Raw genomic sequence first — 12,300 nt, 5'->3', positions numbered from 1 at the left:
CAACTACTTCCCCACTGCCAAAGCTGCAACTATTATTCAGTACTTAAGAAATTCAACTGATGCATTTATAATGAATAGAATTTTGTGTAATTAAAATTTTAAATAAATCCCCAACATGAGCCCTGGTCTGAACTTCTTAATTTCAGATACGGAAGTAGAGCTTTTGACAAAATAGGTTGAGGGTTTTTTTTTTTTCCTTTCTTCTCTTTTCTTTCATCTGAGAGATTTACAAAATCTCATTAGCATACTAAAAAATAGCAGAGGAGAAATTAACTGGAGACCAGGATTAAAAGACTCACTAGTTTCTTCATGTCACCTTTATAGCTCCTTGGAGCATCTGTCCCTGTGTGGTGGGTGTAAGTAGCATGGAGGTGGATGTTAGTGGGTGGCAGAGCTTTTATGAGATAGAAAGAAGCTGAGAGCTAGGAAATTATTGGAGCAGTTTCCATACAGATGAGAAGGGACCGAGGCCTCAAAAAAGGCAGATAAAAGGAGGAAGATGGTAAGACAACTGAGTAAATAACACATTTCACTGCCAATTTGTTTAAACAGAAGCTCCGAAAGTCACTGCGGAGCTCTCACCAAAAGCATCTGCTGTGGTTAAGGGACCTGGGGGTTAGAATCCGACACTTGCTCTTGTTAAACTTCATATTGTTGGTGATTGCCAAGGACAGCAAAAATAAACATGTTGTCAAAATAAATGGGATTCCATCCGCCAAGTCCCACCTGCAGACTTTTTTAAATAAAAATGTACCAGGGTGGTTTAACCTGGACACAGCGACGCATTTTTACCCACTGCATTATTTTCAGAAACGCCTGATATAGATCTGCAAGTGTTTATGAGTTTATGTACAATATGAGTTTATGTACAATAAGGGGGTGTGTATTTGTTTATGTGCATATATATTTTAATGTATATTTTAAAGTCAGTTGGAATCAAGTGCCTCCTATGAAAAAGGTGTTACCCCAAACAACTTGAGTTGTTCTTACCAAGTCTCTTGTAATTCAGCAGAAAAGCAGTAGTTAAGGAGGAACAAATTTGCATCCACAGAGAAAGCAGATACTGGTTCCCTCTCAGGAGAAGGATTAAGTTGCAGTGTCCCAGGGCATGCTAAAGTTGGACAGGGGTAGAGAGGGAGCACTACTTGCTGGTCTGGGACAGCTTTCGTGTCCAGGCATTCAGACTACACCACTGAGTTCACCAAGCAAATAGCTCAGGCTTTACGTGGATTAATGAGCGTTTAAAATGTTGTGTGTGATCCCCAGATAAAATGCAGTTGCACGGGTGTGAAGCGTCTGGAAAATGATGATTACTCACAGCACCTGCTTTGCTGACAGAAGTGCTTATTGACTAGGCAGTGAACGAGTCATTGTCCTTGCTCCTTGGGATGTTCCTCTCGGCACTCGCTGCAGCGTTCACAGGCACAGAAAGCTCGTTTTTTGCACACTATATGTGCTGCTGTAACTAAAATATGAATGAGCCATCTAGGCTCCCTGTCTAGCACTGGGGAACACTGGGAATTGCAGAAAGATGACATTTAACCTTTTCTTTGAAGAACCGAGCAGCATTTTTTCTTCCACGATATGTCAGTGCTGTCCGCCCTCCTTTCACACCAGACCCTCAGCGTGTGGGTCCTCTCCCATGGGGTGGGAGGCCTGGATTCAATCCTCCCCTCATCCTGAGGGATTTGCAGGCAGCAAATCCCTCATCTGCAAATCAGGACTTTAATTGCAAGGAGTTGGATTCCTTGGGACAGCCTTCTGCATGAAGCTGTGCTAATGCACAGAAGAAATGGGGGCTCAGGGAGTCATGAAGTAGCTGGTATCTGCACACAACAGGATCAGGAGCTCAGCTGGCCAGGGTTGCTGCCTCTGTTTCCACTGTTTACACCACAGATGACCTAAAGAGTTTACTGGATAAAATACAAAAGCAAGAGGATCAGTACCAAAGCCCTTTCTCCTGAGTGGAGGCCCCAGCTCTGAGGCTTCAGACTCAGAGATTTGTGTGCATCTTCTCTACCTCGTGTTGACTCTGCTTGAATTTTGGGGTTCACAGTGACCAAGCTCCACTGCAAGTCCCACCAGTTATCCTACACGTGGCTAAGGCATTCCTGGGCAACTGGGGGTTTGAATCCTTTTCAAATCAAAGTCTTTAGCTGGGAAACTACTGTGAGAGTGGACAACACACACCGATTTTCTGGATGTGCTAGATTTTTTTTTCCAGATTTGCAGGATGGATTAATAACCATGCTTCAGACAAGCTCTGAGTGGATTTTCTATCTAGTCACTGGTGACCAGAGGTGTAACAGTGCAAAGGACACACAGATTAACCCCCATGTGTGGACAGACATCTGTTTCTCTCTCCACATACTATGTTGTCTCCGGTACAGCAGAAGAAGCCTGTGTTCTACAGCTCCCTCCTGTCCAAAATAGGGCTGCCCTTCTGCTCCTTGGTTAGAAACTAGGAAAAAAAAATAAAAAAAAAAATAAAGGAAACATGGATCTGCCCCGAGGATGGGAGTGATCCCACTTGTGCACAGAGAGCAGTGCACAGGGGGACTTCCCTTTGGTCTGTCTTGAGATCAAGAGAATTGCACTCGGGAGCTCTGCATGGGTTGTAAAAGGAGCTGATGTACTTCAGACTTAGCCACCTACTCCTCAAATGCCAAAGTTAGAACAGATGAGTCATACCTGGAGCAATTTGTTGAATTTTTATTAGAAAGTCTATAGAAAGGATAGAGCACGACTCAGAAGCACTGTGTCCCAGGTTCAAATATAAGTGCGTCTTTAAGAAAAGTACCGTGTATTTGTAAATTGCTCTTTGCCAAATGTACAAAGAATTACACTGTAATAAGCCACATCATTAAAAAGAAATTGTTCTGTGAGCAGCAGATCCTGCTTTCCTGGGGTTTCATGTCTCGCGACTGGATTATCTCGGGTCTAATGAGGAGTACTCTGACTGAAGCCTTTTCTCCTGTTCATAAAGACGCTGTCTCATGTGGATTTTCTGCTGTCTGATATTACATTTGGACTCAAAGTGCGGTTGTTTAGGCTCTCTCATATTTGAAAATGCAATTTTGCCCATGTGGCAAGCTATTTGTCTCTGGAGACACAAAAGGGTTGCAATTTTCAACCCTGCTGCATCTTTTCACAAAAGCAGTTGAAAACTAAAGTCTTTGGGACTTCTATCACATGGTTAAATTTGACTGAAATTGGCCAACAAGCTAAAAGATTATGGAGAATAAGATTGGACTGATAAAACAATGCAATAAACTTAATTTTATTAGGTAACCAGGAAACAAATTATAGAAAGTAAATATTGGGAAAGCTGAAACGTAAAAAAAAAGGTCCATAAATATTTAGGTGTTTAAATGCACTCAAGGTGACCATTTTAAGTCTCTTTTGTCTTTCAATTTTAGAGGTTCAATTCACAGCCGTATGAAAGACCAACAAGGGCACAGGCACCCCAGTAGTTCCACTTATTCCCCAAAGTGTGAGTGAAATAACAGTTTTCTGTGAAATACTTTTCACAGAGATGGGGAAATTTAAAATATTTCTGTCAGAATATTACAAAATTCAGTAGTTAGAAAAAGGAATGTTGAATAATTCAGAAATCAGATTTTGAAGATTATTCTCACCTAGTCAGGGAATAAAAATAGATCATCTGGACTGTGCAAAAATTCCAGAATTTTCAACAAACCTGAGCTGATTGAAGTTAGACCAAAACATCCTTTCCTGAAGTGATTCATGAAAAAATTTCAAAACCAAAAAATGCTGAAGGGAATTCTCATTTGTTTGCACACACACACACAATAAATAAATAAAAAATAAAGGAAAGGTGCAAGATACAATGAAAAAATTGATCACTGAAAATTATTTTTCCAGTTTTTGAGCCATGAATCATGATTGCCATATCACGATTTTGACGACACTTGTATTTTCTTACCTTGAATACAGCTTAGATGGATGAGCTACCGTTGCTGTCCAAGCTTATCAAATTAGGAGAATGCATTTTTAAATTCAATTACATCCTCAGTGGAAATGGTTTCTCTGACTCTGATAATCTTTGGAGAGGAATTATACACAGTCTATAAAGCTTCGCATTTCAAAACCTAATTTTGAATGTTATTCAAGAGGTTAATTTAAGATTCATCTTCCAAAAGAGGAGTTAAATAAAACTGATAGAAGGCTGGAACTTGTCGAGTGGTTGAGAGGTTTATCAGCATGTGAGTATGAGTTCATTAGTTTTAATTAGTATAATCACTAATGTTGCATTAACAGTTTGGTGAGAGAAAGTAATTGCTCACACCCACTGTATTAGATCGGGAGATTAGAATTCATTTTATGAGGCAATTAGCATTTCAGGGATTTTTTAAAAAGCTTTTATGATCTGCCATTGCAGTAGCAATGTAGCTTCCTTCACCAAAAGAGTTTAAATTAACCATAACTTTCATCCTAATGGGATGCAAAAATTAATGTAGAATTAAGCGTGAACCACTCCTCTTCAGCAATCCCACCGCGATAAGCAGGCAGCTAAAGCCACAAACCTCGATTAGTTTATAATGACCTGCTTTATTTCCCAGACAATGATAGTCATTTATCCGTCCTCAATTCATTATCTTGTTGAAAAGTTTATACTCCTGAATTTTATACAGCAAAACAACTAAAAAAATAAGAAAGCCAAAAAGTAGGACAGTACTACTTCAGTAATAATTTTCCAGAGAAAAAGCTATGAAGTCGAGTAACGGTGCTTAAATTGTCAATTATTCTTCATATCAAATGTCAGAGGAAGTAGAAACATCTCCCTTTAACACCCAATGTCTTGGGAAGAGCCATGCATTATGCAGCAGCAATCATAACCCTGCTCTAGCTGTCATGTCCCTTAGACAGCTACTGACAAACGGAGATCCTGAATGGACACCCAGAAATGTGTCATCCTGGTTGGCAAGGAAGCCCTGGTCATCTTAGAGTTTTGACAGCTGACCCAAGAGGTTGCCTTCCAAAATGTCCTGGTCATCTAAGAGTTCTGACAGCTGACCCAAGAGGTTGCCTTCCAAAATGTCCTGAAAAGTAAAAATGCAAGTTTTGGGGGGAAAACTGATGGCAGTAAGAACCACTGTGAGTTTGGTTGTGGCATCAAGAAGGACAACTGTTAGATGCTAGATCCATACCGCTCCTGTTATTTGGGTACAAATGTTTAAATGAGTAGACATGGGACAGAAATATTCAAAACACAACATTGAGGTTATTTACACAGATTAGGCTGGCCATTGAATTTTCAGATTTTCGTTGTTTCTTATGGTTTATGAGCAGTTGTAATGGTGGAATGTGTGAAAACAGAGCTTGGACCTCAGGTATGGCATTGCCCCTATAGTGAGTGCCCCCAGTGCTGCTCATGGTGGTGTACTCCCTGCACTCCCCACTGCATTGCATGGGCACATGTCTCATGGGTTGCACCTTCTACATCTGCTTTTCCAGGCTGTGCAAATGTGTATATGGCAGAGTTTTAACCATCTTGTATTTTCTAGCTTTCCCTGTATAGAAACCTCCTCAATCTTTTAAGGAAAGATGCTAATAAAAGTGCAAGCTATGAAGAGGTTGGACCTATGCATGGTTATAAAAACCTCGATTTATCCCACCTAACCACTCCAAGTTACAAGCCCACAGCAGACTGCAGTCACTCTCACTTGGGTACCTGGAGAATTACAGAAACCTTCCTAAAACATATATTAAAACAAAACGTACATATTTATATATGTACACTTAATTTTTACACTCTTTATAAGCATCTCCAAAGCAGTTCAGAAGGAGACAGTGTCCTCCTATGTATAAGCTTGTAAAATTGAGGTACGGACAGACTGGATCTCAGCCTCGGTCACTCTGGCAGCAGCTGGTGCCACGTTTTGGAGGTGAATTACTCCAGCTAAGGTCTGAATCAGTCGGTGGAAAGGGCTGCATCCCTCTATTGACTACAGAGACAGTCTTAGGTAACCAGGTTTCTGTCTCAGATGGTTGAAGTAAATGCTTAAAATTAGGTAGGATGAATCATGACCGTCATGCTCGTGCCTGAGGGTTTGTCTACGCACAGAGTTATTGCAGCAGAGCCATTACTCTTCCTGAATAGCATTACATGTGGACACACTTTGGGTTGAGTAAGACTTACTCATTTCTCTTCAACAATGTCCGCCTGACAGAAGCAGAGCGGTTTGCTCCTTAGTTCTCACACGCAATCATTCTGCAAGAGCCTTTGCCTTTCCATTTAGCTGCCTTACCTTAATCCAAATTAACTTTAGCATAAAAATGCCCTAAATTTGCCATCTATCCACCTTTGAGAGCCATTTAAGATTTATGTAGGAGAGCACATCAATTAAGCACAAATACATTGACCAGAAAAAAAAAATGAAGGCACCGTATACAATAAAAACTGACTTTTATTTCACAAATTATGGGTGTTATAAAGCATATCATTTCAGGAGAAATGCCTGTATTTGCCAGTGTGTTTCATTAAAGAATAATAAAGCCATACATATTTCATTTCCTTGTTCTGAGCTGCAAGAGCCATAACTATATAAAATGCCCCATGCTGTCCTAGTATTTTTGGGCTTTTCTTTCTTTTTAATCAGATTTTCCCCCCTGAACTAATGAAATCGCTCTTTAAACACATATATCACTTTCATTTAAAGTGACTTATCATGGCTCAAACTCTTTCTCTCTTCTCCTGGAGAGCAAGGCAGCCGCCAGCACCTTTTGCAGTGCAAATCCAGGCCTGGATTGCCCCTGCTCTCAGTCTGGTTTCAGGAGTCTGGGTTACAGATGTTGCCTCTGATGTTGTTTAAGGTGGGATATTGTGTGCCCGCATGTGTTCCTTGTCCTGCTGTCACGTGTAATTTTTTTTTTCTTGCAGTATGCACCGACCCGCTGCGCAGCCGCGCAGACGTCCACGGAGCAAGGCGGCCTTCCTCCCTGCCATCACCATGAGGCCGTGCACGACCCCCAGCTGGTTCCCTGTACGTGCCCGCTGTTCTCCTGCCCGTGGGAAGGCCACCTGGAGGTGGTGGTGTCCCACCTGAGGCAGACCCACCGCATCAACATCCTTCAGGGGGCAGAGATTGTCTTCCTGGCCACGGACATGCACCTGCCCGCACCCACAGACTGGATCATCATGCACTCTTGCCTTGGCCACCAGTTTTTGCTGGTCCTCAGGAAGCAGGAGAAGTACGAAGGCCACCCGCAGTTCTTCGCCACGATGATGCTGATCGGCACGCCGACCCAAGCTGACAACTTCACCTACCGGCTCGAGCTCAACAGGAACCAGAGGCGCCTCAAGTGGGAGGCGACCCCCAGGTCGGTGCTGGAGTGCGTGGACTCCGTCATTTCGGATGGGGATTGCCTCGTGCTGAACACTTCCCTGGCTCAGCTGTTTTCCGATAATGGGAGCTTAGCGATAGGAATTGCAATAAGCACCAGCAAAGTTCACAACGGCGAGGCTGAAATGTGAGGGGAAGAGAAGGAAGAGGAGGAATCACGGTGCTCCTGCTGCCTCGTGAGAGCCAGAACTTGCAGACATTTTGGGGGGGGTCTCAGGTCTTTTATGGTATTTAGTACTGGTCCACAGTGGGCATTATGTAAACATCCTGTGGTTACGGTCTCTGTGTAATGTATTTACTGTTTTGTTAATACAATTTTATGAGAAATTTTAAAGAGGCTAATCCATTTATTGGCGCCTTCCAGCAACGCTGGATCCTTTTGGGTTAACATTGCTCTCCTGGAAAGTGCACCAGGGGTGACCCAAAGAAACCTTTGCTCTGAGAATGCCATGAAAATATGTTTCCTTTGTTATCTGCCTAATTGCCTGGTTTTAAGGAGGCCCCCATGCCTGGTAAAAGGTAAAGTATTCCACCAAGGTTCAAGAGCACCCAATTTGCAACAGGTTCCTTCATCACTGATTCACGAGCAGCTTCAGAGAAACTGGTGCACTGCAGTGAATGACCTCAAGTGGACAGAGTTGTAGAAGGTTTCAGACTGTCGGAGGAAGTTTGTGCCTCCCTTCCCACCTTCTTTTTGCACCATTTACTTACCTCCCTGTGGCTTTTCCACACCAGCACCAGAGATTTAACTTTTGTACTATGGTCACAACCAAGCCCCAGCGAGTTTTTGGTTTCAGAGCTCCCTTTATCTCCTGAAGAGGCAGCATTCACCAGCCAGACTGTGAACATTTCAGAAGAAAAAGTAATTTTTTCCACTGAGCCGGGGCCTTGGAAACTTCATCCTGCATTAAATCAGCAACGACAGCTAGTGGGCGGTCACTGCGAGCATGGTTAAATCTCATTCATGTGTCATGATGCAGAGTGAGAGTCCTGATAGATGGTCTGCCTCCAGGATGGAGATATCCATAACCTACAAACAGGACATTCACCTTTTTAGCTACTATTTCCTCATGTACTCCAAATGAGATTTTCAGAAAATGAAGTAGCAGGAAGTCCCTAAATTGTGTACTGATCTTACTAGTGAATTCTGTGCCCCTAGCCCCACAGCTTGTGCTGCTAAGTATTGTTTTAAAACTACAATGCTGGAATATCTGTTTGCAAATTGGCTATGAGGTTTGAAATGTTTTCCTTTAAAAAGGACCTTGACTTTTTTTTTGTTCTATATACTTGTTGGGTTATGATTGTCCCTTTCTTCTGCTGAGTGTACAGACAGCAGTGGTCAGAGGAGCTCCTCCCTTGGGTGGGGGGGTGAGTGAGATAAGAACAGTCCTCCATCATTTCAAAAGGCATCTCACATAGCCAGCTTTGGGTACGGAAAAGCCTTGATGCCAATCTCTCCCACCTGCTGCTCTCCTGGGAATTATTATAAATGATGCATGAAGTAAAACAAATTGCAATTTTCCTGAGGAATGCAGGTAATGCATCTTCTAAGTTATGTCCTCACCTGGGCTTTCATAGCAGGTCTCCTCTCAGAAGGGAGCCAGGACCTCTTCAGCAGGCTGCTCATGACCACATAGGAATGGAGGCTGAGGTCTGAAGAAGTCTCGGTCCCTCTGAGAGTATGCAGGGACATACCCACACAGCTCTCCCACCTCCAAACCCTGCAGGGGACGTGCTGGTTTGCAGCACTTCGCTAGAACATGCAGGCTTCAGAGTGGCTTGCTTTTTCCCTGCGATGTTAAATATTCAGAACCAGCAACTGCTGCCCTTTCCCTAAATGATGGTAATAAATAAATCATTGGCATTTTTGTGGACTGAAACTGGCTCCTCCAGCTCCTCTGGCAAATATTCTGCTGCTGAACTAAAAGCAAAAGCAATAAAACGTGAAGAAAAACAATTCCTCTAGCTTAAACTTCCCAAGCTCTTTATAGTGACCTAACATTGCGCTGCTTGTGCTGTCCGATCACAACCAGCTCCAGAGGAAGGTGTATTCCTCAGGTGTTCACTTGTTCCAGACCATTTACTTCTCACTCATTGGCACCTTTGCTTGAAATGAAGAACACACTGTTGGTATTTTGGGGCATGCCCCTCTCCAAGGAACTGGTCTGTTTCTGGCAGGATAAGCATGGTGGCAACAGTTCTCTGGGATGGGCATCTCCATCCCCTGCCAGTGTCTTGGTTTTCTGGTTTCTCTGGTGCTGGTGTCCCGGTGGAAGTCTGACCTCTCCGGCACAGACCTCCTCACATTTCACACATCCTCTTGCCTCCCTCTGGAGCTGCAATGCCCCAGTTCTGGCAGGGATTTCAGAAATCTGAATACCTTTGAGTGCTGATGAAAATCCGCCCAGTAAGGATCCCAGGACAGAAAAGGGGGACACATTTAGGGAAGAACCGAATTATGGGTACCTAAAACCAATCCTAATAAGCATTTCCACATAAAACTCAAAAGTTTAAGGGTATGTTTAATGACTTTCTACAACGTAAGACATTCTAATTCCCTCATAATTCAAAACCTATGAGCAATTCTTCACTGCCATAAAGTGAAGGTGAATAAATATTCTGCATGATGGGACATAAATCCTGAAAAGCTGGCAAGTAGGATCAACAATGAAATTTGGTTTACACGCACTCTTTCAGTGCCCATAATGTAACACTTTTTGCAGCTATCTGATCATGGCTGAAAGGCAGTTTTTAACTTAGTTTCCCAAATGAGATTCTGAATTTTTAGATTCCAGAATTAATTTTGTACTATAATATTTTGTGTCTTTATAATGTGTTATATCCAGTCACTCCAAACACCTTCAAAAACATGAAGAACACAGCTTTAAATCTCCGTGAAGTAAGGAATTACCCTTATTCTGGTACAGATGAAAATGAGATCTTGCAAAAATTGCTACACAGGTGCTGCAAAATTCTGTTTTCTTATCTACCTGAGAGTATTGGTCCTATTTTTTTTATTTATGTATTTTACATAGACAAAATAGGATATTTAAAAGTTTTTACATAATTGTGTTCTCTGACGGATTTTCTTCTGCCTAGATTAGTAAATTGCAACCATAATTTCATCAGGCTGAGCCAGATGGGTTGCCACCAGATACACTAGGAAACCTACTCTGGTTCTCCTGCACTATCCATCAGGCACAGTGTGAATGTTAATGTCAGGTCTGCAGTAAAACAGCATTAGTGCTTTTAGCTCAATCCCATTATGAATTAAGCTCACATCATATATCCACGACTCCTTATAAATCAGTTGAAGCGTCCCGGGTCTCATCATCTTCAAGATGACAAAGGATCTTGCTGTGTGCAAGGTAGCAGTGCCAGCCTCAGGGTTTGCTGAGAAGTAGGGCAGTGGTCCCCTTCCCACTGGACTGTGATATGAAATCCTACATTTCAAGACATCGTTTATGAATACAGGCTGGTAAGCTATTAAAGAAAGGAGCGATGGTAAATTCTGGAAAATGAAAAGGTTATAATAAAATGAATGGGCTACAATAAATTGCTGGGAACTGCTACATGACTCTCTCTTTTGGGCATCAGAGGAATTAAGGCTGATTGGCAGCACTGTAGTACGGGTGATTTATCTGCTTTTCCAGCCCATAATACAGCTGAAGAACACTTTGATGGGAGCGGGGTCTCTCAGAAAGGACACAGAGATGCACTTCTGCTCCAGCTGGATCAGAAACACCTTTCACACAGAGCTGCAACTTTTGAACAGTCCAGACACAAGCAAGAGTTTTTATTTATTTATTTTAAATAGGATTAGTGCTGCATGCTCACACCAGCTGAGCAAAGGGCAGAAAGCAAAGCCTGTATTCTGCTGCATGTACCATCACCAGAACAGTTAACAAAAAGTTCTGCCCCCCGCAGCTTCCAGGTGACCCTGAGGAAAACCAGGGTGTTTCAGAGTGGGGTAGCACAGGGCAGCACCTGCAGCCAGCTTTGCTATATTTCACCCCTATAGCTCTCACCAAGGTAGGGAAGTATCGGCTGAAACCACCCAAAAAGTCTCTGGAAGAACAGAAAATTACATCTATGCCTCTTACCCTTGATTGGGACTCTTACCTAGTCGTTCTTTCCGTCTCCACAAAGGCAATAGATTAGTGCATAGCTTTTTTATCCCCCTTTTGGCACTGTCCCTTCACAGCAGACATGTAAAGGATTAAGCAGGCAGTGATAATCTTCAAGAGAAGGATGAAGGCATTCATTCATTGCAAGGATAGCTCTTCCCACAGTACTTTCTTTCACAAAGGGATACCAGGCTCCAGAAAAGAGCCTAACATACCTTAGTGGGAGGGAAATGGGAAACGCCAGTTACAAAGACTGCTGTCTCTCATGTAGAATGAGCTTTATATCTTCCAGGTACTGAAAATCCTCCCGAGACACTGCCTATCTGAATACATCACTTAATCTTGTAGAAAGCCCCAGGACTGAGGGGTTCGCACAGTTAGAAATTGCATCAAGTAACCTTATTGAAGACAAATGGCTTTGAACTTTCATGGCAACAATGATGAACTGCTTTAACGTCCATATCGTGCAGGCTGGAAAAATCGGGGCTTTTAGACAAAGAAATAAACTTATTCAAAGGAAAACGTGAGATGTGGGGCAGAGTCTTAAAAGCACTTTCCTTATTGCCACAGACTGGATGTCTGCTTAGTGAGAGTCATTTCGCTGCCAGTCAAGTCCCACTGGCCTGAATTCAAGAGAAACGCAGATATTCTTGCTTTCTCGATTAAGGGAGACCACTTTAAAAAGTCAGCAAATACTGCTAGGCATGAAACAACACTGGAGAGGATCTTGTTTTTCAGACTGGACTGCCTGGCCAGTGGACTGTGGGGACAGTGTTGCATTTCCTACTCATTCAGGATGAAGCCCC

General features: G+C 42.7%; 1 protein-coding gene across 1 annotated transcript in view; it reads left to right on the top strand.

The window, feature by feature from the left end:
* Window positions 1-9,085, top strand: part of SIAH3 (siah E3 ubiquitin protein ligase family member 3) — a 42,278-nt gene extending 33,193 nt beyond the window's left edge. The window contains exon 2 of the mRNA XM_013179523.3: window positions 6,905-9,085. Coding sequence (XP_013034977.3) covers window positions 6,905-7,498 — 594 coding nt within the window. The 3' untranslated portion in view covers window positions 7,499-9,085. The remainder of the gene's footprint in view (window positions 1-6,904) is intronic.
* The last annotated feature ends 3,215 nt before the right edge of the window (window positions 9,086-12,300 follow it).

The sequence above is a fragment of the Anser cygnoides genome, chromosome 1, assembly GCF_040182565.1.
Source record: "Anser cygnoides isolate HZ-2024a breed goose chromosome 1, Taihu_goose_T2T_genome, whole genome shotgun sequence".
NCBI classification, from domain to species: Eukaryota; Metazoa; Chordata; class Aves; order Anseriformes; family Anatidae; genus Anser; species Anser cygnoides.
Note: the sequence above shows the minus strand (reverse complement) of the source record. Positions and strands in the feature narration are given on the sequence as shown.